The 27880-nt window shown below is 38.1% G+C and overlaps 1 protein-coding gene across 1 annotated transcript in view; it reads left to right on the top strand.

The window, feature by feature from the left end:
• Nucleotides 1–27880, top strand: part of LOC122816264 (arf-GAP with SH3 domain, ANK repeat and PH domain-containing protein 2-like) — a 1594524-nt gene that overhangs the window by 1490208 nt on the left and 76436 nt on the right. Inside the window, exon 25 of the mRNA XM_044089001.1 lies at nt 9943–9998. Coding sequence (XP_043944936.1) covers nt 9943–9998 — 56 coding nt within the window. The remainder of the gene's footprint in view (nt 1–9942; nt 9999–27880) is intronic.

Here is a 27880-nt window from a genome sequence, read left to right as displayed (position 1 = left end):
TTTCCTGCTGTGAACCTATTGCTTTCTGTGCATTGTCCTTAGGTGTTTTAGTGTATGCATATACAAATATATATATATATATATATATATATATCAAAAGTTTAGGTTAGCGAATACCTAAACATCGACCTGGTAATATCGAAAAATTAAAACAGTGAACGGACAATTTAACTCGGGGAATGAATTCCCTTGGCCGCAAAAAAATAAAATTTAAACCAAAATAAAGTGGGGGCTTCGCTATCCATACCCCCCCAACTAAATATACCAACTCCTAGATCTCTCTACAGTGGAAAAAGGGGCAAAGTCCGCATAATGGCCAAGGAAATTATTTCCCTGCATTAAATCTGCCACTCACGTTTTTTGTTTCGCTATTACGAGATCAGTGTTTAGTTGTTCGCTAACCCAAGCATTCAGTCAAGTAATAGGAACCCTATATATATATATATATATATATATATATATATATATATATATATATATATATATATATATATATATAGGTCCCATTTGGAAGATCATCTTTTCAGAAAGTCAAACCCATATGGTCGAGACCATATTATCTATTTTCAGAAATCTTGAAGCAGTTGTACAGAGATTAAGGTATCAGGGAATTTACACATTCCCCACTGTAGTGCAATCTGTTAGTTGGTATATATAATTCTAAGGGAGTGTGAGGGATGCAAGGGACTTGTCACCCTGCAACAACAGGGTTATATTATTTTTTTGAGATTACAGAATTTTGATCATATGGTCTCGACCATGTGCAGTTTGATTTTCCATAATTTTGATGTAACAGCATAGATCCCTATACACATGCATCAAATTATTTATTTGTTAAAACAAGGCACCTAGACTGTCAGGAAGGCTGTCATCAACTATGACCCAAGCTCAAAATGAGCAACACAGAACACAGATTAAACCATTTAGAATAAAAAAATGAGAATATAGTAAATACATTCCGATGAGTAATTTCAATAAGGTGGGACTAAGTGGACTTGTGTTATTGTGTTTATAGAGTTATTGAGTTCAGAGGTTTCTTGTCTAGTATCTCTAAAGCTCTTGCAGTTGTATTCAGGTTTCTTCTGTTGGGATTTCAGCAGTACTTTTGCCTGTTTTTTAAACATTCGTGCCTCAATGCTAAATGTAAAGTTTGATAGAGAATTGGGAAGTAAAGAGAAAGGAACAGAAACACCATAAAAAAAAGAAGAAATAGGCACATTTTGGAAAAGTATCTGAAGACCCTGTGGAACATAACAAAGATACTGAATGGATAGAAGAAAAAGAAACAGTAAGAAGTTCAAATGTACAGGATATGAAATGGGATGAAATAATGGCCAGAGAAATTGAAATGAAATTAAGAAAAGCTCCTAAATAGAAAACCCCAGGCCTAGACGTAGCACCTGACTTATGGCTAGAAGTATTAACATCTTTATACGAAGATGTAGCTCTGAGTTGCATCTCAAACAGCCGCCAACCTGGTTAACAACACAAAAGTAATAGTCATCCTTAAGAGGGAACCTGCAAGTTATCCTAAAAACTACAGACCAATAACTAGCCTTCAGATGATGCATAAACTGTGTACTGGAATTGATACCAACAGAGTTTATAGTCATTTAAAAGAAAACTCAATCATGGCAGTAGAACAGAGGGATAACAAAAGAAAGTCTCATGGAACAAAAGATTATGTCTTGTTAAATAAAGTCATAACTGAGAATTGTATAAAGGGAAAGAATTTAAGTATGGCATGGATAGAGTACAAAAAAAGCATTTGACAGCATCCCACATTCATGGAATAAAGGAGTGCTTACAGATGTATAAGATACCCCCTTGCATTGATCAATTAAAATACAGTGACCGGGAAACAGTGGCAAACCACTTTGCAGCTAAGCCACGATAAAAGAGGAGCTATTATTCCAGGGATAAAAATTCAAAGGGAATATTCCAGGGTGATTCATTGTCATCGTTGCTCATTTGTCTTGCCTTTTACCCATTAAACTGTTTACTTAGCATAATAGGTCATGGTTACAAATTGGCTCCCAGAAAGCAATAAAGTTCATCATAATCTTTTTGTGGAAGATTTAAAACTGTGAAGCTCATCCGATGAGAAACTAAAAGCACAACTGCAAATGGTTAAAACTTTCTCAGATAATATAATGTTGTTTGATCTTGATAAATGTGCAAATGCAACATTTAAGCAGGAAAGCTGCTGCACCAATAAAATGTCCGTCTGTGACAGGAATGTGATATAAAGGAACTTGAGCAGGATAGACTGTATACATATTTGGTTATTGAAGAAGTATTGACAATAAAACCTTAACAAATGCAAACAAACTCAGTAAGGACTATTTTAGAAGACTACAATTAATACCGAAAATGGCCCTGACATCTAGGAACAAAAGCCTAAGTTCTCTTCTAACTTAAAATTATTGGGGTGATTGACTGACCCCAAAAGATATATCAGTTGGACAGGAAAACAAGACAAATGCTTTACACGTTTCAAATAAGATATAAAAATCAGTTTATGCCAGGATTATATATTCCTTGTTCTGAAGGAGGCATGGGCTTCCTCACAACTGATTACTTGTATAGATCTGCAGTCATAGGACTGGTTATGTATCTGCTGATGTCACGAGATCCAAATGTAGTAAAAGTTTTAAAATATGAGGAGAACAAGTCTAAGATGACTTCCCTGCTTAGCTTAGCAGAAGCAAATTGGTTTCAAGTTGAAATGGAACTCAAACCAGAAGTAGGAAAAACTGTGCCAAAAACAAGAGAGAAAATATAAGGAGAAGGATCAGATGAGAAGGCATGAAACGTGGAAAAGGCATAAATATAGTTGCAGGTATAGAAGACTTCTGGAACAATCTCATGTCAATCAGGATCTAATGCAGGAATGGTTAAGGAAAGGCGAATTTAAACCAAAAGATGAAATGTTAATATTGATGGCCCAAGATGGTGGACTTGTGTACACATTGGTTTACAGACTACATTGAAAAGGTGGGAGGAACAGATAAGTGCAGTTTCTGTAAAACAGAACTGGGAGCAGTTGCATATCTTGCTGGGTGTCATACACTAACGGCAGAAGGCATAATAATGTGGCAAGACTGCTGCGTTGTGGGATTGTGCAAGCATTACAATTTTGAAGTAGCTGAGAATCATTAGAAACATGAGCCACAAAGCATTATAGAGAATGATGAAGTTTATATCCCATGGGATCACCCGTTACCAACAGTTCAGAAAATAGATGTGAGAAAACCAGATATGGTAGTCCATGAAGGAAGGCAAAAGTAGCATTGATCATTGAAATTGCCATACCCAGAGATTGGTGGCTTGTGTACACCGAGACAAAAAGTCATAAAATACTAGGATTTTCAGGGGAAAATGAGGGTAATGTGGAAAAAGAACACCTAGACAATTCCAATAACAGTAGAAGCAGTGGGTCCCATAAAAAAGCATTTAAAGTCATATTTATATATGTTACCAAAACATGTAATTCCATATGAATTACAGGAGGAGTCAATTCTGGGCACAATGTGGGTGCTGCAAAGAGCACTTTTGGCTAACATCAAAGATCAAAACAATACTGTTTTCATGAACTTTAATCATATAAGTAGGAATGTGGTCCATTCCTGTCATGGTACTAGAAACCCAAAAGACTTGGAGAAATTAAATGGAAAAGCTAAATGCAAAGCTTTACAAAAATAGTGACTTTGATGTAACAGTTGACACTCGATCAGGTGATTTGATTTTTGTGTTTTAAATAAGTTGGGTTTGAAGTTGTTTATAAAGCCTTGAGAAAGCAGTTTATTTACATGACTATAGAAATAGTTTACAGGTTAAAAGGAAGGGATTCATTCCTTTTCCATGCAGTATAACAAAATATTGAGAACACGCACAGAATCTGCTTCTTTTGGTCCTCTTTGCCTGACCCAAGCCGCATTAACAGATGCCACAGATTGAGCCATGTTAACATATGCTGCAGATTATTCATCATCTTCTCTTTTGTGTACAGGTAGACTGGATTTAAAAAGAACAAAACTTTCTAACTCAGTGTTGCATAAATGACAGAGTACCCCATTCAGGAACAGCCCACATGTTGGATCTATTCGCGTGAGAGCATAACCTCACTAGAGTACTGCAGCAGTAACCCAGGGCACAGGAGAAGAGAAGGATGCACTTGTGCAAGCACACAGCCACACTCCGCTGTCTTTTATGATGACAGGCAACAATATACTGGAATAGGCCTTTTAGAACAGTTTGTTCTGTTAAATGTTTTATGTGCCAAATCAAGAAAAATCCCTGACAGTCTGTCTCGGCAGGGATCTATGCCTGATCTACCAATGACATAGACTCAGGTTCTTAAGTGCAGTTGCGAAGCTTACAACGTACTAACCTTCAGGAAGCTTCATTGATATAATCCTGTATTGACATTTTCTATTTCTTGTGTGTGTGTGTGTTTGTGTGTGTGTGTGTGTGTGTGTGTGTGTGTGTGTGTGTGTGTGTGTGTGTGTATCAAGATTATTTTTGACAGCAGCTGCTGATGTGTGACTTGTTGTGACAGTAATGATAAGCTTTTTCTATAATCTAGGAGGCTGTTGTGTGATGTCTGTCATTTTTTGTGTTAGTGATGTGTGTTTTTGGTGTTAGATTCCCAAGTCAGGTTTTACCTCCAATAAAAGTATGTCAGAGATTTTCAGATAGTACAAGATAAGGCATTGTTTTGTAAGGTAAGTGGAAATCATTCTTAGTAGTCTACAAGAAAGAGGTTGTAGAACATAAAGCAACACAGTTGTGCTCCAGAATTGCTGTTTGTTGTGCTCCCCTAAGCTGTTGTCTTTTACTAGAGCATTGCCAGCAGTCACCACAGAACAGCAACAGAAAGATATTTAAAATGTACTTAATTCAGTTGTTTTTTTTTTTTTTTTTGAAAAAAACTATAGGCTATTTAATAACTTCTCTGTTGTTTATTGGCTGCTCTTCATGTGGCAGCAGTAAGTGTTGTTACTGCTTTCAAATGTGTAAAACATTTAGTGCTACTAAAGCTGTAAAACACCTAGTGCTACTAAAGCTGTAAAACACATAGTGCTGGTGAAGCTGTAAAACACCTGGTGCTACTAAAGCTGTAAAACACTTAGTGCTACTGAAGCTGTAGAACAGTGCTACTAAAACTGTAAAACACTTAGTGCTACTAAAGCTGTAAAACACCTAGTGCTACTAAAGCTGTAAAGCACTTAGTGCTACTAAACCTGTAAGGCACTTAGTGCTACTAAAACTGTAAAACAGTACTACTAAGGTTGTAAAACACTTAATGCTTCTAAAGCTGTGAAACACCTAGTGCTACTAAAGCTATAAAACACATAGTGCTGCTAAAGCTGTAAAACACCTGGTGCTACTAAAGCTGTAAAACACTTAGTGCTACTGAAGCTGTAGAACAGTGCTACTAAAACTGAAAAACACTTGGTGCTACTAAAGCTGTAAAGCACTTAGTGCTACTAAACCTGTAAGGCACTTAGTGCTACTAAAACTGTAAAACAGTACTACTAAAGCTGTAAAACACTTATCGCTACTAAAGCTGTGAAACACCTAGTGCTACTAAAGCTATAAAACACATAGTGCTACTAAAGCTGTAAAGCATTTGGTGCTACTAAAGCTGTAAAGCACTTAGTGCTACTAAAGCTGTAAAACACCTGGTGCTACTAAAACTGTAAAACACTTAATGCTTTTAAAGCTGTGAAACGCCTAGTGCTACTAAAGCTGCAAAACACGTAGTAAGTCTAAATCTGTGAAACACTTAATGCTACTAAAGCTGTAAAACATCTGGTGCTACTAAAGCTGAAAAACACTTGGTGCTACTAAAGCTGTAAAACATTTGTACTGCAGCATGTTTTACTACAAGTTTTGTAGTAAATAAGATACTGTTAAGCTCAATGCACTGCATTATAATTATGATTGGGGATGTCCAGTCATAACTCTGGATGTGTGCTGTTATCATATATGTCACAACTCACCTGATGCAACTTAAGGAATTGTGAATTTATTGCCATTCTTGTTTCAAATGTGTAACAACCTGGTTATGGTCAGAGACCTGATCATGATTCTGTGTAAAATGACAGTTCTTGAAGCTTTTCTGTATAGTTCATTTTCTAACCCTATGATTTTTCTAGCGAAGAACATTTTTACCGTTCCCAGTGCTTGTTCAGATGTCACTGGGTCATAACATTTAGGTGTGAAGTGGTATAGTGATCTTCTTTGATTAATCACACCTGCTTTTTTAGAATGAGGAGTGCTACATAATATGGTTTTCTGACTTGGCAGATGCACGCTGTTCAAAGTTTAAATTGTCATCTGCTGCTTTCCCTAGAGCTTAAATGATTTGAAATTTTTTCTAATTGCATTTTGTCCTTTTTGCCAAGTCATATGATGCTGGGGGACATAGTCAACTTTGAGTTAGTAGACCCTGAACAAAATAATTGTTATAATTGAGCCCTGGGAGTAGGTCAGCAATGGAGGTCTCTTATGTTTGTCATCAAGGACTTGTTGAAGAGGCAAAAAAGAGAACAACTATGTGGTTACATACGAATATGAAGTTGGCTGTTAGGACAAAACATAGGGCCTACAAGACACGAAAAGGAGGTGGTGGAAAGGGAAAAATAGTACAAAAAAATCTAGCAAAAAGGCAGCAGCAGAAAGGATCATGAAGGGAAAGAAGAGCTCTTTTAGCTGCAGAACAGAAACAAGTAAAGGAGAAACTGAACTGACCAGGCTGAACACAAATGGTAGGGGGAAATCAATGAAGGCTGGGGAAAAACAAAAGTACCGGATAAATCCTTTACTTCAGGCTTTACAAAGGAAAGGAAGACTAGGACCCAATGCTAGGGAGTAAGACCAAAAGTAGGACCCAATGCTTGGGAGTAAGACCAGGAGTAGGACCCAATGCTTGGGAGTAAGACCAAGAGTAGGACCCAGTGCTAGGGAGTAAGACCAAGAGTAGGACCCAGTGCTAGGGAGTAAGACCAAGAGTAGGACCCAATGCTTGGGAGTAAGACCAAGAGTAGGACCCAATGCTTGGGAGTAAGACCAAGAGTAGGATTCAATGCTAGGGAGTAAGGCAGGGCAGAATGGAAGAAGTGTGGCTAGATATGGAATAGAGATGGAGGATGTTAAGAGGGAATCTGCTGCCTTTAGTGAGGGTAGAGCACAAGCACCCAGTGGGCTGCCTTCCAGAGTTCTCAGAAGTCTGTCCATTGTGTTGGATGATCTACTAATGGAGGTCTTCTGCACTGGTTGGTGATCTATTGAAAGACTGGAGGTAGTAATTATAGTACCCTTGTCGTACATGGTAGAACAGAAAAAGGCAAGGGAACTTACAAGTCTGTTGTGTAACAGCAGGGTAAATCAGAGAAGGAATCCTGAGGTGAAAACTGGTAATATTTTCAGAGGATATACATTTACAGGACATAACCTTGGCCAGACCACACTTCTACTGCTTGAAGTTCTGGAGGGTGTATAAGAAAAAATGGACATCAGGCTGGTAGAAGGCATTCAGACGAAAACAACAAGAAAGTTCTGTGGGATAGAGGAGGAGTATAGTCAGAGGCTGAAGGAGCTAAAAAGTCTTATTCACAAACCCAAAGAGCTGAGGGTGCATGTATGACCATGTTTGGAGATGTAAAGAGGTCATGCTGAACAGGAAGCGAAGAGGAAAGAAAGGGGGTTCATGTAACAAATCCTGACACTATAGTTTCACAGAGATTGCGGTGTCCTAAAATGGACTATTAGAACAAGTAATGGAGGGGGGTCCACAGAGGCATTCAAAAAACATGAAAGATGTGGAGAAAGTGATAAGGGAAAAGGTAGGGTGGAGTGGTGGTAGAATATTAAATGCACTGAAAATGGAAGAGTAAGAAAGGTTTATTGCCTCCTCCTGCCATTAAGCAGTTTTACTGTGGTGTACTTCACAGATGAGTATTTTTACAGATCAGCATTGACCACCTTTTTCCCCATTTTCTACAGTGGAGTTGAGGTGTCACATCAACAGTGACCATCACCTAAGGCAAATGTTCATACCATCAGATGGCTAGCCCTGCAGTGGTCAGTCTTCCATACTACAAACTTGCGCGCTCATACATATGGCCAATTTAGTCTGTGCAGTATATATCCACTGCATGTCTTTGGAATGTGGAAGGAAACTGGAACACCTTGAGAATAACCATGTGAATACGGGCAAGATATGCCAGTTCCACACCAAGAACCAAGTCATAAAAACCTCTTGCTGTGAGGTGACAGTGATGTCCTCTGCACCACAGAGAATTTACCATCTTTTATTGATGTAACTGTGCTACCTTGTTAGCAGTCATCAGCATACAACCCAAAAATAAATGGCCCTGTTAGACATTTTTAATGTTACAGTAACCAGCCACCTTGAGTTATTGTATCTTGTTGCTTAACCATTGAATTACATATGGATTGTAATTTAATGCTTTTACTTTATTGATTATTCCTATATGAAGTAATGTCAAAGGCTATAGCAAGATCAAGACAAGTATTATGCACTGCCAACCCCTTCAACAAGTGGATGGTTGGAAAAATTATTTATATACTTTTTTTCAACTATAAAAGCTTTGGCATCTCCACAAAAATACTGATTTGTTTCTCAAAAACAGTAGTGTAGCTAGGGTCTGGTGAAGGGGTAGCCATTGCAGGTGCAAAGTGCTAGGGGGCACATTCCAAAGATGCTGAATGGTGTCCAGTGCATTACCGGCATTTAAATGCAAGTAATGCATTTGTGGTCTGAACTGAGGCACTTTAGCACTGCATGTGTGGCATAAACTGTAGTATAGCAAAAAGTTGCTACAGCTTAAAGGGAAGAATGAATTTTTTTTCTTTCTACTGAGCAATGAAGTGCTTTAGTGCTCTCTGTGTGGCATAAACTGTAGCAGCTGCTTACTGCAGTTTAAATGGGAAGAAAAACATTTTTTATACTGTGAACTAAAGCACTTTGTGTATGGCATTAACTTTTTTTTTTTTTTTTTTGCACCTCAACTTAAAGTTTGGAGGGTGCCAAACTGGAGGATGGCACCAGGCACAGGATGACCCAGCGTACACCTCTTCTGAAGACTGGGCTTTGGCTTTGCTACCTTGGTTTTGCTCCAGAAGATGCAAATAAAAAGCTTCAATGCTGGCTAATGTCTTCTACAATTGCTTGTATCAAAACATATACTCAAACATGCATACAGTCAAATCTCACATGCTTACCCTGTAGACAATCCTGCAGTCTGTATTGTGCAACCATGGGTATTCATGGCGGAGTGAAAGAATCCCTAACTTTGTATATGAGCAAGCTGAAGAAGTGTTTATGTCTAGACTAGAGCATAACTTTCTCAATTGTCTTTCTAGTCTTACCAAGAAATATATATGTAATTGCAGTTTAAGATTACATTGGCTGGAGTTTAATTTACTAGTTTACCGTTAGATTTTCTCACTCAAGTAACTGAAGATGGAGTAAAGCTGTGTGGCAGCTTTATGTATTCACATATGCCAACCAACGCATGCAGGACACCAATGCAAGACCTATAATACTGTTATAATGGAGGGTATTAGTAGTATGAAAAAAAAGGGGCTGATCGCAGATTAAAAGAAAAAAGGCTATGTCTTATCTTTCTGTTGAAGCTCTTTTAGATTATACCTGACACAGGTCTGCTTCGGTTTGAAGCTTTTACAGGAGATTCTAGCATTTTGTGTACTTTTCTGGTCACTCTTGAAAACATCTATTGTTTGTCCAGCATACTTGTGTGATTAGCACGGGCTAAATGAAACAAGATTTTTTGAGTAATTTATTTTGTAATCACTCTTGTTTAATGCAACTGATTATCTTAAGAATTGATCATCTTTTAGGAAGAACAGCCAACTTATTTAACTTTGCACATTATTATTTTATTTCAGTATTGGTTCCCCAAAATTTTCGAATTTCCATGCACTATCAGAAAGGCTGGAGGCAGGTAAGAATTTATCTAAAACTGTAATGCCATGTTGTTTGCTTTATTATATAATTGTTCTAGTGCTTAGAATTTTGTAATGAGAGTCTGACAGGTTGGTGCAAGTTACCACTGTACCTGACTTAGGTCAGACAGCAGTTCCAGTTCATTTTACCAAGTATTTAAGACATCAGAAACAAACCACCCCTGCTCTACTATTGTAATCCTAACCCTACCTTACATCTAAATTAAAACAAACAAGCAAACAAAAAAAAAACCACAACACCACGCACTACACAAGACAGCTTAAAGAGAGACACACACAAACAAATCTTTCTCTCTCTCTCTCTCTCTCTCTAAATCTGTCCCCTACCCTAACACTAAACACTCACAATCATGCACACCAAAACCTTCCCCTTATCTTACCCTTGTGTGTGTGTGTGTGTGTGTGTGTGTGTGTGTGTGTGTGTGTGTGTGTATGCATATATTTTTTGTTTTGTTCCATGCAAATGTTTCTTTACTGTTTGCACATTTTTAATATCTTGGTTTAAGAAATGAATTTCTGGAAATTCACCTTGAGAACAAAGCTTGAGAAGTGAGTTTTTTTGAAATACATAATAATTTTCAGTACATGAATCTTCCAGTGCAGGAAGAGACTGTACTGTGTTCATTAGAGCTCTCTCATTTAATTACCAGATAGGACGTGTACCATTATTTTTGTATTTTTTGCTGTTCCCATGTAATGGGGAAATGGCAATTATTTATTGGTAAAATGATTGTGGAAAGCTGAAAACAAGTTTTCTCCACATCAAGTTATTAAAAGATCATATGGCAGTACTCAAACTGAGAATTTGCATACCTAGGTTTTCATCAAAGTAAATTAGATGTGGTGATACCTCATCTGTTTATTGTGTTTCACCTTTGGTAACCATTTGTGAAGTTTTTGAGCTTTATTGTGCTGCACCCTGTGCCCTTTTTGTGACAGTACAGGTTATTTCAGTTTTTAAAAGTATCTACTTGTGCTTTATGTTGTGTTTGTGTTATTAATGGGTTTAACAAGGTTTAAACCTGTTTCTTTGTTATAGATGTAGTCTTATATGCTATCTCTCTGAGTGTGTGTTTTTTTTTTGTCATCTCTTAGACAGTGAGACTTTGAATACTGGGGTTCTTACTTATTTGTTAGGGGGGCATTAAAGAAACACATTGGGTCCATATTTCTTCACCTTTATTTCCTGTTAAAATTATGGATCATTTTGAATAGCTTTAATTTTAAATTGAAGCCATCACTTGTATGATAACATAAGTAGTATACCTATTATAGTAATTGCCACAAATCAACCACTTGCATGTTACCATTAAATAGCTTCCTTATTGATCCATGTACTGAAACCCATAGGAATGATATTTTAGTACCTTTTACCAGGAAGTACAAAAAGTCCTACTTTCTATAGTACATTTTCATACTTTCTAGATGCTTTCCTAACAGCGTTCTTTAGCAGAAAGTGAGTGCTTAGGTCAACATGTTATGATCCTACAGAAAGCAGTCATTAGTTTTTGCTTTCTTTTACAGTAAAGTGAAGGATGTTAGACGTTATGAGTAGTAGAAAGATTGAAAAATGTGATAATGGTTAGAAAAACACTGAATTAGTTAACTACTGGAGGTGACTTGCTCAGAGTGAAGTGGGCCAAGGATAGGAGCTAAAAGATTTGATTTAATTCAATACTGTTTGATCTCAAGCTAACCAATCTTATAGTTTATGCCAGTGGTTTTGTCTTCTTTGATGCTAAACATACCACTCAAACGTCCTGCAGAACCTTCAAGCCATTCTCAAAGCAGTCCATCCATGGTTAACTGGTAAACGATTGACCCTAAATGCAAAAAAACTCAAATTACGTTCTTTGGCCTTCTTCACAGACTTAAGCTTCTGACATTCTTGCCTTCCTTGGCCTAGAACATCTAACCTATAGAATTGGTACACTCCTGTTAGGCCTTGCTACTCAACCCCTTTTTTAATATTTGCTTGACAAATAAACAACATTAAAGTGAAAGTTAACTTAACCATTTATGGCAGTGAAATTTCACAGTTTTTCACTCATGAAGGACATTCAACCATTGCAAGACCATCCTACAACCCCATCTAGACTATGCCTTACCACTGCTTGTCTACACCTCTAAAATGAACATAAAGTACATTTATTCTTTTTTCCAATGAATTTTGCCAGTTCATCCTTATTTCTGCTCGTACTGAACACCACTGTAATACTCTTAACATGTACAAAATGGCTACCCGCAGATGAACAAGTGTATCTCCTCTGTGTAAATTTCAGAATTCTTAACAGCACACCTCCTCTGAACCACTGATTAAAAGCATTCCATTACCCATATTTTCCACTGCTAATAATTCAATAGAACTACTTCCACCATCAGCACATCTGACCATATCTACTCAGTTCTAGGCCTCAAACTGTTGGATGAAGTGACAACAATCATCTCTACTTCCAAAACATATAATGAATGTAGGCACAAGCATTCAGATTAACTCAAAAGTGCAGGCTGTCACTCCCTTAAGGTGCCAGACGTAATATAACCCTCTTGTATTCCTCCCCCTCTGGGAAAAGTCGAAAGAAGAAGATTCCTCCCCTTCCCTATTATTTACTTCCATACTCTATTTTCCACAAATCTACATTAGCTTGTCTGTTTTGATCTCTTACATCAACCTCCTGTGGCTGACATAGAGGCAAGATTGCTAAAATAGCAAGATTTTAAACTCACTAGCAGCATGCAAGTTCTTACCAGCTTGCATTGCCAATAATGTGCACAATTTATTTTCTTACTCTGTAGCAAAAAAATGCAAATTTGTTTCTTACTGTGTTGCTGTACTGTACAAAAAAGCCTCACAACTTCTCAGATGCATCAGTTTGATATGTCTATTGGCAAGTTCTCATCTGGCAACAAAACAACACTGTGAAGCAAGTATTTACCTAAAACATAAAGCCATCAATTATTAAAAAAAAAAAACACTCCAAAAGGCAACACATCAATGATGCATTGTGTACACAAGCTGCAGGCAGTACTGTAAGCCACAAAGACAAAACATTCATTAGTGCAGTTTCAACCATAAACCACACATTATTAAACTCCAGAAAAGATTTGCTGGCCGCAGTGTGCAAGGGCTATGAATCTGAGACCTACCAGAGGAAGCAAACGTGGCGTCTGCAAAAACAGAGCAGTTGAAAAAGTTTGTATAAAGGCTAAACTATTTGGCAATTGTGCTCAAGAGCATCAATCAATTGCAGAAAGTCTTGTGAGAGGATGGCAGTATAACAGCATCACAGATTTTTTTTTGCAAAGATTTGCAGAGCAATGCAAAAGAAAATGCAGACTAATACCATGCATCATGTAGATACAAAGCAGGTAGTAGAGATGTGTGTCGATTCATTTGCAGAAGTGTGCAATGATAAAGTATCAGATCAAAGTTTTTGCAGCAGTCTGAGTTGATTCCCAGAAGTATCGCATGAAGTTTAAGCTAGACAGGGCAAACTGTTACAACTGTCCTACTTTAAAGGTAGCGAAAATTGTAATGTAGCAGCTAATAACCTTTGAAAGAAAGATAAGACTTTGGTCAGAGTAGTTGCTTCACAGAAATAACGTTTCATTTTTGTTGCAAGTTGTAAGGTCAAGTAGGTCATAAACCAAAGTCTGACAGTAGTTCACAGTATAAGTCCATCAATGTTCAGTGTTTAGAAAAATAGGGTTTTCTACATCTTGTGATAAATTCCAATATACCCTTAAGCAATGTGGATTTACCGAAAAGACAAAGCAAATGTATTTATTTATTTATTTACATTGTGTTAACCAGGAAAGCCTGAGTGGGTAAAGAACCTCTTTTCAAAACAATCTTGTGACAGTAAAATATATAAAACAGAAAAAGTAATAAATGTACAGGAAAAAGGTCTGGGAGCAATTTAGTAAACTAAAATCCCACTAGCTGCGCAGAAACAAGTACGACTCAAAATGAAATTCGGAATATTACCATTATTAAGCAGATAATCTGTGCAGATATTTAGCAGATGAAACTTGTACAGCAGGAATTGTAAAGAGACTTCCAGGTAGCTACACACTGATTAACAGGTTGATTAGAGCTCTCCCAATATGAAAATTGAAACTTAGAAAAAATCCAGTAATAGTTATTGGTTTGGGTAAATTTTGCACTGCTTAGATTTTGGCAAAGAAGCAATTTGGAGAAATTGAGAGGAAAATTAACCGGAAAAGAAGAAAAACTGTGGCTGGGAAGAATTGTGATGCTATTCAGCAAAATGCAGACAAAGGAGATGACTTCCAGTAATTTACAAGAAAAATAAATACATTCGGAGGAGTTTAGGTGCAACACCAAAGGAATATATGCACTCAATTAAAAGCCTAGAAAAAAGAGAACAGGCTTCATCTAGCTACTCAGATGAACTAATAAAACTACAAAAATCAAAAGCTGTAATAAAAAAAATGAGTTGTCTGAGCATGCAGCTTCTCAAGACGAGCTGCTTCAGAAAATGAAGTTAGAAGGTAGAACATGCAGTGAAAATCTTGAGATTTTCTTCTATACCAGAAAAATGGGAAGACATGGACCATTAATTTTGTGGTAGTACATATAAGCAACTGGACTTAGTGTTGCATAGCAGTATTCGTGCCTTAAGAGGGCACATCATGTGTGTGCTTCAAATTTGCCTGTGAGAAAGCAGTAAAGACTTCTGTTAGCAAATATGCAGTCATAACAGTTGAAAAAGTTGCTGCTGACAAAATTGTGGAAGAAGAAAGTGCTATTCATGGGGGACAGCAGAGTGTTTGCAGAAAATGATTTTTGATTGTGTGTGTGTGTGTGTGTGTATATATATATATATATATATATATATATATATATATATATATATGTATATGTATATATATACACACACACACACACACACACACACACACGAGAAGCAAGTTTATTCCAGCAGTCAGGGAGTGTGAAGAGACAGGTGAGATTCCTGCATTCCAAATAAATTATTGGCCTTTTCCTGTTCTTTTACCTTTCCCTCTCTATTTCCTCCCAATACTTTGGTTCCTTTGCCAGTTTTCTCCAGTAAATTCCAGCCCCCTCTTACCTATTGTCTATATCCCTAATTGCAATCATTCCTGTCATCAGAATCTCCTTTCTCCATTCATGTGTTGGCTTAGTTCTTAGAATACTTTCTGCTACTTCATGGATGTAATAATTTGTATGATTGTTATTCTCCTTAAAGGCCTGCATCTAAAATCCCAGTCTCTCCTTGTTTCTTGAGCTTTCCCCATCAAGGATTGATATCAGAGTATAGGCAAAACGAAAGAAATAGGGGGGGTCTTAAATGAAAGACCTGCACTGGTAGAGTTTTTAGTAGTCTAGAATAGAAGCTGCCATTAAAAAGGAATAATTAGTAGAACATATAAAATATTGCATGATAACTATAAGAGTCAATAAGAGGAGGTTAGAAAGGACTGGGAAGAGAGATTGGATAAGAATTCACAAAGAAACAATGGGAGGATATATGTATGTTTCCCAAATATGCAACAAAATCTAAAAGATTTAGGATTTTTGCTTGGAAATGTTTACATAGATATTTTTATACCCTAAGTAGACTCCAGATAATTTTTACTCTGGTAGACAGCAGATGGAGGTGTGATGGGGAAGAAAGAGGTACTTGGGAAGATATTTTCTGGGAGTGAGGTGAGTTGGCGAAAAAAATGGGAATTGTGGGAACAGTACATACAGGGGAGGAATGAAGTTTAAAAGAAGGCAGGACTTAAATGAGCCATACAATGTTTGACTGAAAATGATTGGGTAGATTATAAGTGATGAATAATGTTTGCAACTTGGAGTGTGTCAGTATAGTTTGTGGTGTAAAATGCTTGCAACTAGAATCATGTTGGTGTGGTTTGTTTTCCTTTATATAAATGTATGATTGCTTATGTCATAAGTGATGGTTTTGGGGCAGGAATTGCATAATTTATGCAATGTTGCTTAGGTTATATGATATATAGCAATATATGAAGTGTAATGTTTGTTAATATTAATTTGTTAATATAGGTGGATTACTTTTGTATAAATGTAAATGTGCCTATGTCATAAGTGATAATTCAATAAAGGTGTTTAAAAACGAGACAGGTGAGATTCAAGCTGCTGTATCCACCTTACTTAAGTTTTCCTAGAGGTTCAAAATCAATTCTTGGTATAGAGCAGGCTAAGGAGGAAATAAAAAAAAAACTTTGGATTATAAAGGGTAAGCTAGCAAGCATAAGGGGGGACTCCTTATTCTTCAGACAGTAACAAAACCCACATAGAAATGTTGTCAGGGAAACCATTTCCATTGTTCCGAAGGTGCTTGAGTGATGAAGCACAGGAGTTGACTAAAAGAATAATCAGTACCTTGGACTTGAGCTAAAGACTGATTTTTGAAGATAGAGGACCTAGAAGACCAGCAAGTTATTGAAATGTATGAATAAATGGGTGACTGTAAAGCAATAATCCCATGACTATAGGACTAGACATGTGAAATGCAGTCTTGCAAGAAGTATTAAGAGACTAGAACTTTGTTGACACTTAAACTGGAGCATAAACAGTAAAGGGTACATACCATTTTGTAGTCTATGTTTAGGAGAACACTGAATGGACTGAAGAAGTAAGTTTAAGTAAAACAGTTTTTGTTCTTCCAATATTGGTAAAAAAAAATTCATGATGTAAATCGCATGTTATATTGTAAAGCAGTTTTGTATAGTCTGGAGTCAGGTAGGGTTAATGTGAGGATAAGGGTACTCCTTATCAGTGGCTGTTGTAAATGTTAAACATATTAAAGCAAGGAAGTACTTTTTCTTTACCTTGTAACAAGGTAAGAACAATTGGATAAAAGCAAGTTAGTTAACTTAATGTTGTGATCTTGGAATGCTGTAGTGTGGGATATAAAAGTGAATTGCTCACATTACATGTAGAATTAAGATCATTTTCCTTGTTTCTGTATATCTAGATTACTAACCTTGGTTTAAGCTATAGACAAGTTTTTTTAAATGAAATAGGCATAGAAAGTAAGACAAAGTTATGAAATGCATGGAAATGGTAGCTCTTGCTTGTATTTCCAAAGTCATTAGCTATTGTTTTTTATTAACAAAGGCTTTCACTGGGAAACCCAAAGTTTACTGATACAATCAATAATCATGAGAGGACTAAAAATGGTGTGTTCTAGGTGAAATTTACAAAGATTATTTCCTCCACCTCACCAACACGAAGATGAGAAGTCTGCAGGTGCAATAAGTTAATGAGAGGTCTAAACGCTATCCGATTGAATTGTACAAAGTACAGTTTAATTAATATTTAAAGGTACACTGGAAGCAGTTCAGTGAAAAGTCAGGTTTGAAACTGGAAAGTGAATAAGTTCTACAAGTAGTTGACTTCCCAGCATCCTAGTTACCAGATTGCATTAATAGCACAGTTTAATTTATTTTTTAAAGGTAGCCAGTGCAGGTTTTCTTAGGGCTAAAACTTGTTTCCTGAAAGCATGAAGCTGTTTTTCACATCTGCAAGGTGAGTAGATTTAGGAAAAGAACAAATAGTAGTTGATATAAGTAGGAACACAGGCTGTAATATGCATTTTAGCATGAGTAACCTTAATTTTAGATTTGGTAATGCCTGCTGGTGCCACTGTCTATTTGGGCACCGTTTCATGTCTGTTGAAAATGTACATAGTTTGTGTGTGTTCTAACTAAAAATAGGAGGAGGGTTCTGAAATTTTTTTAGATTTGTGTTTTTTTCATTGAAGCAAAAAGTCTTGAAAATATGACATAGGTTCAAACAGAAAAAAATAAAGTTTACCAATCATTAAACGTGTACAAGTAAGCTAAAAGTTGGAAACTGTATTCAAAAGAATTGAGTATAATAGTTGGGAGTAAATAGCTTGCTATCACAATTGCTACAGTGTCCATGTTATCATGGTATGTAAATGGTCATGCAGATGTAGGCCTAAAGCAAAGAATATTAAATTACATTAAGTGTATGATGGAAATAGCAATGTTCCAGGAGATATTTGGATAAAAATGAGTATGTGAATTTGACAAAGGATTTTAGGTGGACATTCAGAATATCCGGGGACAAAGGAATAGGGTGTGATAATACTTACTGCTAGAAGGACTTCAATAATGATAGAAGGAAAAAAGACAATTATAAATTTGTGGTAGTAAGGGATTATTGACAGGGAAGTAGGATGATGCTGTATGCATTTGTATTCCATCTAAAACTGATTATGCAGCTTAAGAGAATTTTGGGAGAAATAACTTTTTAGTTGGAAATATTTATGGTTGGGGACTAGAATCTTATTTGCAACAGTGAGGGTGTATTAAGGGAAACTAGAAGGAAAAATATAACAAAGAAGGGTTTATTTCTGAAGAAATATGCAGGTTAGCTTGATACAGAAGCTGGGGTAGTTCAAAGTCCCAGAAACATTGGTAGAATTAGTGCAGGCTATCTACAAACACCCAATTACTCAAGTACGAACAGTGTTCAGTCTCAGAGGGGTTCCCAGTGGGAGTGGGTATGCACCAGGGTTCAGTTCTGAGTCCACTGCTGTTCATACTGGTCATGGACTACATTAGTAAACAGGTCAGAGGGGAGAGATTAACAAAATTGCTGTATGCAAATGATGTGGCATTACAGGCAGGCTCTGAGTAAGAACATCAGCAAAGGATAGGGGACTGGAATGCTAAACTGAAAGTGCATGGGATGAAGCTAAGCACAGATAAGATGGTGGTAATGGTAGAAATTTGAGGAAATCAGAAGAAGCTGAGAATTGAGATAGAAGGGAAGATAGTGGAACAGGTAAACAGCTTCAAGTATCTGGGAGGGGTGGTTGAGGAGAAGGGAAGTCTCAATGAAGAGGTCAAAGATAGAATCAGAGGGGCTGAAGCCAACTGGCATAGAGTGTCAGGTGTAGTCTGACAGAAGAATGCCAAAGAAGCTGAAAAGTAAGATATACAAGACAGTGGTGCAACCAGTACTAGTGTATGGTACATAAACCTGGGCAGTAAAGGCAGAGCAGATAAGGAAGCTAGAAGTGACGGAAATGAAGTCCCTGAAAAGGGTGGTAGGATGTGCACCGTGGGACAGATGAAATGAGGACATAAGAGCAGAAGATAAGGTAGCCCCCATTGCAGAAAAAGTCAGAGAACGGATTACTGTGGTTTGGAAACATGCAGAAAAACAGAAGACAATCTGGTGTAGAAGATTTAGGACAGACAGGAAGAAGATAAGAGGAAACACGGACATCAGCAGAGAGGTGGATGGATTGTGCAAAAGACGATCTGAGACAGTCAGGCATGAGTGTTGAAGAAGGCAGGAGTGTGGCATTGAATCGAGAGAAATGTTGGCAGTTAACACAACACCCCAACCCCATGTAGAAAATGGGAAAAGGGGAGGCTGATGATTATGATTGATCTAGAAGATGTGAATTCAGTTATAGGAACCCAGAAAGAATTTACAAATTATTCCTCAAGGTACAATAACTGTGTTAGAGTGGATAGAACTAATAATTCACAGAAGCATGTGTATTTAATTGAAAGCTCTGAAACACATCATATGACTATTTTAGATCATGCAGCAATTAAAACTAAGATAGAGATGCAGAGTAAAATGAGACACTTATGCTTTCCTACTTATTTGCTAAAAAGCGAAAACAATTTAGGGAATAAGTAGTGAGAATGATTTGAGAGTTATTAGGGAAGACAGAAATTTCTTCAGAAGGGATTGCTAGTGAGTTAGAGAAATGGGAGAAGTAATAGGAATTATTTAAAGGATTTGACAGAATAAAGTGAATTTCTCAGACTACGAAGAAAAGAGAAGCAACTGCAAAAGAGCTAAAGGAATACTAAGACTATATTTAGATAACATATGTGAGCTTAGAAATGGTTGGTGTTGAGTAACCATTTTTGCTAACAACTCCAGAAGCATCAGAAAGTAGAAAAAGTTTTTTCTAGTCCTAGACTTGAACTCGACCTGCCAGATTCCCAGAGTCTTTACATCACCGCACCCACTAGACTTCCTAGGACTGACTTCAGGACATCAAGGTCTAAAACAAGCATCTATCTGTACCATCTTCATTTCTTTAAAGCCTTGCAGTCAAATGCACTACTCCATGTTTCTAATGCTTGCATTCCTTCGGTCAGCTTGTTTTTCTAGAGTTATCTCCAATCTACAGTCAGATAAGTACCCCATTGGGGGTGTTATTTTCTAATTAATATTTTAAAAAGTTGATAACTGTTTAAAGTGTGGGAATAAGGACTTCATTTGGTTCTTTGTTTTGCTTGGGGCCCCAGCACATTTCCAGCTGCCAGGATTCTGCTAGATTTTGTTCAAAACCTTAAAACATAAGCCCACATGGAAGCTTCAGACTCAACATCACCCTCTTCATCGCATATTGTTCCCTCGCTAACAAGTGAAAAGATAAGAAATCAAAGTGACTCCCAAACGTTGGTAACAGGGGGAAAGGGTGGTTCTCCTTTTTCTGTTGTATACAAAGATATCCCAAGGAACCAGATAGAGGTCATGGCCGCTCATCCATATCCTGAGGCTTTTGATTTCTAAACCGTGGTCACCCAAACCCAACAAACCAATTACCTTGCTCCAGCCCACACTGCCTTAGCACCCAGCCTCTAATCCACGGTGGTGCTCAGAACTTTAAGATGGCCCAGGAATTCATGGATTTCATGATATCCAGGGCTCCTAGACTGCCACATATGCCTGTACTAGGGATTTTTTCTGGTAGAGGAGAGATGTCCCCCACCACACCCCGGAGGGCTTGGAATTCAAAGATGAGAAAGAACTATCATATGCAAAACACTTCAATCCTCAGTCTTTCCCTGACTCAGATTTTGATGACACCTTTTCCTCTGCCTCACTTCAAGGACTTAAACTTTGCACAAGATGAAAGTTGGGAGAGCAAAGAGTTTTCTCAGGGCCAGAGCCATTATAGAGAATTTGTGAGCCTGCCATCTCCAAACCTTTAGCCATTACACCTGTGCGTGTGGTTCTGGATGATGTCTTTGAGAACATATCTCTGTACCCTGACTCCTGCCTCTAGAAACCTGGGTCACTTTTACAGTGTTTGACATCCACAAGCAACTTTACAAGAACCCACAGGCAGATGCCTTGGTCGTGTCTACTGACTCATCCAAGGGATCCCCTCGGACTGTAGCCAGATATCCTTTATCAAAAGAGAACAGAATGCTTGACATATTTGGTAAAACGACTTGTACATCAGCTGCCCTGGCTTTGTGGACTCTCAACTGCCAGTTCCACATTTTGAAGTACATGGAATCTTTACACGAAAAGATCATTGCTAAGGCGAAGGGGGTCTCGGACAAGAGCCTAGAAAGAGACATATAGGAGACAGCTGATATGCCCACCAGATGTCTGGACACTCTCTCAAATGTGGCTATGATGCATTAGATGAAACTGTTTGATGACCCACTGGATAAGGAGTTCCTCTTTGGTATCCCTGCTGAGAAAGTTTTTGAAAAACTGGATAAGAAAGGGAAGCATATTAAAACAGTTAAAGAATTATATTTGCCTCCCACACTTAGATACAGCAGGAGTTATCCCTCCAAATCTTGGCCACTGCTTTAAAGGCAAGAAGAAGAGAGGCCTCCCCAAAGCAAGAGACCAAGGCAGAGAAAAAAACAGCAAGCTGATCGAAGAACTAGACCTGGAGAGCCAAGGATCCAATGCCCTCTGGAAAGCAGATGTAACTATTGACAGTACCCCTCCCCCACCTCAAAAAAACTCCACCCAAACACCCCTTCCCCAAGCAAGAAGACTTTCCTCCTTCCTGCAGCCAGAAAAGGTCATCACCAGAGACCCGTGAGTCTTAAATATCATAGAAAGAGTCTATTTCATCCATTTCTGAGAAGAAAATAACTTTTCTAGGGATGCCAAAGCCCCCAAAAGACCACGTGGAAGGAATGCCTTCCCCCAGTTCTAACAGAGTTTCTACAGCAAGGTTTTATTCATTCAGTCCCTGCAGGAGAAGAGGACACAGAGTTTTACTTAAGAATATTCCTGGTCCCTTTGTACCTGGTAAATCCAGAAAAGGGCATCCCAGTGCTGTGAAGCATTTTGCAACAGTGTCAAGTATTTTTGGGATGTAAAATTAATGAAGGTAAAGAAAAGGCTATAGCCATAAATTATATAGCCACACACAAACTGGTTTAGTAGTACCTATATTTATGGGGACATGACAAGATTAAGGATTTGGGAACATGGATAAAAAAGGCTTGTGTTGTTAGACTTCCAAAATGGCTGCACACTGAGCAACAGTTTAACTTCAGCTCTTACAGTTGAAAACAGCAAGTGAAAAGCTGCAGCCAGAGGGATTGTCAACTTGATTAAAATTCAGTTGTTGGCTAGTAAGTACACTGCCTCGATGCCTGCAAAGAACAAACTGAGAGAGATGGAAAAATCAACTAAAAAAGGTGACAAGAAAACGCTGTGAAGAATCCTGTCTTTTTCCAGCAAAAAACAGTTCAAGCTCCAGCTCTGGAGGAAGACATGACTTCCAGTAATCTAGAGGAAAAAATAGGTCAAATGGAATTCCCTTCACAAGCTCGGAGTTTCAAAACTTTGAACTGCAAATGGTCGAGACCAGAAGATCGAAATTTTGAACCTTTGAATCTTTTTTTTTTTTTAATTTGAAATTTTGAAACTTCAAGCTTGTAAAGTATATCCATCAAATGTGCTCAAAGCTGATTAAAATAAAGGAAACACCGAAAGTGCATATCAATACTCAAATAAAAGACTGGAGAAATGGAAGAAGCTTTAAACACGTACTCAGATGAGCTGATAAAACTGCAAAAATCAGAAGGTGAAATGAAATGATTGGCTGAGTATGAAGACTAGTCAAGAAGAGGTGTTTCAAAAATGGCAGAATTGGAGGACAGAACACATTAGAAAAAAATCTGAGGTATTCTGATGTACTAGAAAAACTAGAAGGAACAGGCTATTCATTTTATGAAGGCACAAATAAGCAACTGGAGTTGTATTCCATAGCAAGAACTGTTAATTGAATGAGTACACCATGTGTATGCTCCAAATATGGCCATAAAAAGTTGGAAAATTACCAACAGAAAGAATTGATCCTGACAAAACTGTGGTGAAAAGGCAAAGTGTTAAAAGTTGGAAACAAGAGTGTTTGTGGAAAATGATTATTCACTGCATACCAGGCAGAAGAGAAAGAAAAATGTATTCCAGTAATCTTTGAATGTTGAGAAGTAGGTTTGAGATTCAAACTGCTGTATCCAGCTGTCTTCAGAATCTTTATTTTCCTGGAGAATCAGTCCTCTTTGATGCAGAACAGGCTAAGAAGGAAATGTAAAAGTTTTTCCAACCAAAAATGAGCCATCGAGGAAAAGGGGACTTCGCCTATCATTCTTCTGATAATAAAGCACATGGAGAGACTGTCGGGGAAACCTTTTCCACTGTTCCAAAGGAAAATGCTTGAGAGACAGAAGAGTACACGAGCTGACCAGTATAGTCAGAACCACCATGGAAGGGAACTAGAATATGAAGTTGGGAGATGGAGATGAACAAAAAGATGACAGGCAACATGGAAATTAGTCAGTAAACGAGACTGCAAAACATCGATCGCATTTGTGAAATACAGCTGTCTAGGAATAAGGGGAAAAGTGGACTTTTGTTGACTTTGTTAAACTTGTGAGAACGTGAAAGGCATTTGCTTCACTTTCATGTCATTAATGTTTGGAAGAATTCTTAAAGGAGGAAGGAAAAGGGTGACTGTAAGTAAAACATTTTCATAGCAGTATTTCTATGAAACTTTTCATAATATAAATTGCTTGTTTATAGTAAAGTGTTTTTAGTTGTTCATGTATGTGATAGTTATTAAAGTAAACAGATACCTTTTTTATCTTCCTCTTCTCTTGGTTTTTGGATTGTAGAAGATTACTAGGTTATCAACCTGGAGGTCATTTTAAGCCTAGCCCTTTCATCCCAGTGAAATAACATAGAAGTCAATACCCAAGATTGCATTTAGTGATAACTGCCCATGTCCAGGAGGTTTGTGGGCACTATCCCCAATAACAATTTACAGTGCCCCATCCACTCATCCAGGTTCCTCTTGAACAGTGTTGTAGAGGTGCTCTGTTTCACATGACTTGATAGCCTGTTCCAAAGACATGGCAGTCACTGGGACATAAATCTGTCCTATTTAAGTCGCAGGCCATATTTAGCTCCCTGAAACGGGTAACCCTAGTTTACGGACATGCAGCAAGCTTATTAGGTTTGGGTCTTGGATTACTCTGTAGACCAGGCATAAGTCTCCTCTCTCTCGGCTTTTCCCGGTTAGGGGTCGCCACACTGGATCACCTTGTCTGCTCATGATTGGCAGTAGAGTTTTTACAGTGTCGAGTTGCCAGCCCAGCGCCCAACCTTCCACGGAAGGCACACATGCACGCACTCACGCCTAGGGCCAATTTTAGCATGTCCAATCCACTTGCAGCATGCCTTTGGGGATGTGGGAGGAAAGCGGAGCACCCGGAGGAAACCCACGTGACCACAGGGAGGACATGCAAACTCCGCACAGAAGACATCCCAGCTGAAGATCAAACCGGAGAGCCTCTTGCTTTGAGGCGACAATGCTAACCACTGCACCACCCAGGCCGTCATAAGGCACAAGTTTCCCCTAATAGGCATTATAGTACTCAGAGAAGAAATGATAGACAAAAGCATGTTTCATTTATTATGCTGTAATAACTGAGGTGGGAGATGGGGTGTAAAAGTGCACAGATCATAATATATGTAGAGCTGATATGTTTTTCTTACTTTTGCATAGGTGAATGTCTGAATTAAGACCCTTTGCTTAATCTAATAGCAAAGTTTAAGTGGAAGCAACTCAATATGAGAATATTGAATATAGTGAAAAGTTTTTCTTTAGCAATAAATGTTTCAGCTAGTCCTTGAGACTGCAAAAGAGGAATACATTTTTATTTTTCTCTTACTTTTCCATGTAGGCAAGTTGATAGTAGGGCATTAAAAGATAGCAGACTGGTTTCTTCAAGGCTAAAATTTAATGATTTCTGAATGTATGCAAGTAGTTTTCACATTCATATCTAGGGTTGGGGGAAGAAAGATAAAAAGAGAACAGACACCAATTAGTGTAAGAAGAAGCACAGCCAATAACATGCATCTTCATATGGATGACTGCAATTTCACATTAATTAGGTCCTGTGCCTGTATTAGCAGCTGTTGGGCACAAATGTTCATATTAAGAGGATTAAATGTCATTATTTGAAAGTCTACGTAGTTGCATGTATTTGTAATAAGTTAATAGGTTCTGGGGTGTTTCCCGTGTGTGATTTTTTTTTTAGGGTTTTTATTAAAACAAAAATTCATGTGACGTGTTTGAATGTTAAAAAAAAATGTATAAAACTGCCAAACACTACTGGGTGCATGCATCACAAAAGCTGGAACTGGGCATAAAACCAAAACTGCCATATTTAATAGATTCATAGGTGTTTAATAGGCCAATGATCATGATGGCATTTTTAAGCCTAACCATGCATCCCAAATCTCTAACTAGTTCTGGTACCATTGATAAGTGTAAGCAGGGGTCTGGGAGATGAACCATTACAGGCTGCCTGTGTCCATTAGAGACATAGGTGCCAAACAAGGGAGGAATTTCTTGTTCCCCATCCAGTTGTCCAAGTTGCACTTGAATTAGGTTAGGGAGAAGCTCAGTTTTACATGGATGGAGAGCCTATTCCAGAGAATGAGTAGTCTCTGGGATGCATACCTGTCTCTCCAGCATGTCTTATTTATCTCACAAGCAAATTTCAAGTCTTTGCAATGGGTAATTCTGGTGCCGTTTGTTTTGCCGATATGCAGGAGGTCCATCAGAGTGGAGTTTGACAGTGCCTTGTATGCCAGGTATAGATCTCCCCTCAACAGCCTGTAGGAGACAGAATACAGGGAAATGGTCTTGTGGTGGTCTGCATAGGACATGTTACTTGTACCCTGTATTTTAATGAAGAACCTTTACAGATGTTCCAGTTGTTGGATATGCTTGGTTAGGTATATACCAAAGAGGGCATTGTACTCAATGGTAGGTCTGATGAATGACAAGTAGAACCATGACTTCCTTGGACCTAGATGCTGTACGTTTGTTTATAAGTTGCACTGCGTAGAATGATTTCCTCACTGCCATAGATGTGATGGTGAAAAGCTAGATTACTGTCCATGTATCCCCAAGTCTCTCGACTACTGAGTCAACTCTTAGGGGTATGTTGTCAATGTTATAGTTATCAGGGTGGATGACTTCCTGAAGGATACTATTATACATTCCACGGCATTTAGTCTTAGACCATGGCTCTAACACCAGTTGTTTGTCTGTGTTAGTCCTTCCTGGAGAACATTTGTGTCAGTGGGCTATTAAATGATGGTCTCCTAACTTGAAACCAACAGCAGATTTAGTCAGCCAAAGGCCACTGACGTTGGCCTTGACTTTAGAAAAGTAAATGCCAAAGCGGAATGGTCCCAGAAAGGATCCCTGCGGGACTCTGCTTATGACTGGCTTCTTTGTAGAGGTGGACTCCCCAATTCTAACATCCTGGGTCCTGCCTGTGAGCCAGCTGGCTATCCACCAGATGGCATAAGGGTTTGTTACCTAACTCTTAAGTTTGTCAACAATCCCCGAGTGGGTTATTGTCAAATGCCATGATCAGGTCCAGGTAGGCAGTGTGAACAATTTTGATCTCATCCATTGCTTTGGTGACCTTCTCAAAGAAATCCTTCTGGCTGAGTAGTCATGACCTGCCCTTGATGAAACTAAATTGGGTTGGGTCAAGTGTCGGGACGTTTCTTATGTCATTACTGATTATTTCCATAATTATTTCATGGCTTCACATATGAAACTAGTGAGACTTACAGGTCTGTAGTTTCCAGGGTCTGTAGATGGCCCAGCTTTGTGCAGAGGGATGACTGTTGCTGTTCTCCATTCATGAGGCATGAAACCTGTTTGCAGTCTAGAATTAAATAGCAATTCCAGAAGGCCTGCAAGGTCATGTTGATATTTAGAAGGCATCCTGGGATATTGTCTGGGACTTGATGCAGTGTTCTTGGTCTTAGAGTGAGCATTAAGGATCTGTTCCCTAGTCTTCGCATGGGGAATTATATTCAATGGTATTTCTTGAGGGAATGTTGAGGAGGAGAGAGAGAGAAAGTTGGGGCTGCATTTTTTGGCCAGTAGGTCTCCTATATCTTATGGCTCAGTATAGATTGTTCCATTTACAATGAACTTTGCACACAGTTGTGTATTGCCTTTGAAGTTGCAGACATAGCTAAAGAGTGCCTTGTGGTTGTCTTTAAGGTGGGAATAATGACTTCTTACCATAATTGGAATGTGAATGGTCTAACAGGTACAGACAAAAAGGAAAGAATAATTAATTATATTAAGAAAAGCAGAGTGCAAATAGCAATGCTATAGGAGCCATATATGGAAAGAACTGAGCATGTGAATTTGATAAAAAAGGATTCCAGGATGGATATTCTGCAGAATATCAGGGACAAAGTAAAAGAGGAGTACTTATATTAATTGCTAGAGGAGCTCCAGTAGTGATAGAAGATGGGGAAAATATAATAATGGCAGATTTATAGTAGTAAGGGGCTACTGGCAAGAAATGAGGGTTATACTGGCATACATTTGTATTCTACCTAAACTGGTATTGTGGAGCTTTAAAAAATTGGGAGAAATAATCAGCTGTCAGCACAAAGTATTACTTATAGGTGGGAAATGGAGTTTGATTTATAACAATGAGGATGTGTCTGGGGGCCTAGAAGGGAGAGTAT

This window comes from Protopterus annectens, chromosome 12.part0 (genome assembly GCF_019279795.1).
Source record: "Protopterus annectens isolate FY-2018-M chromosome 12.part0, PAN1.0, whole genome shotgun sequence".
Classification (NCBI taxonomy): domain Eukaryota; kingdom Metazoa; phylum Chordata; order Ceratodontiformes; family Protopteridae; genus Protopterus; species Protopterus annectens.
Note: the sequence above shows the minus strand (reverse complement) of the source record. Positions and strands in the feature narration are given on the sequence as shown.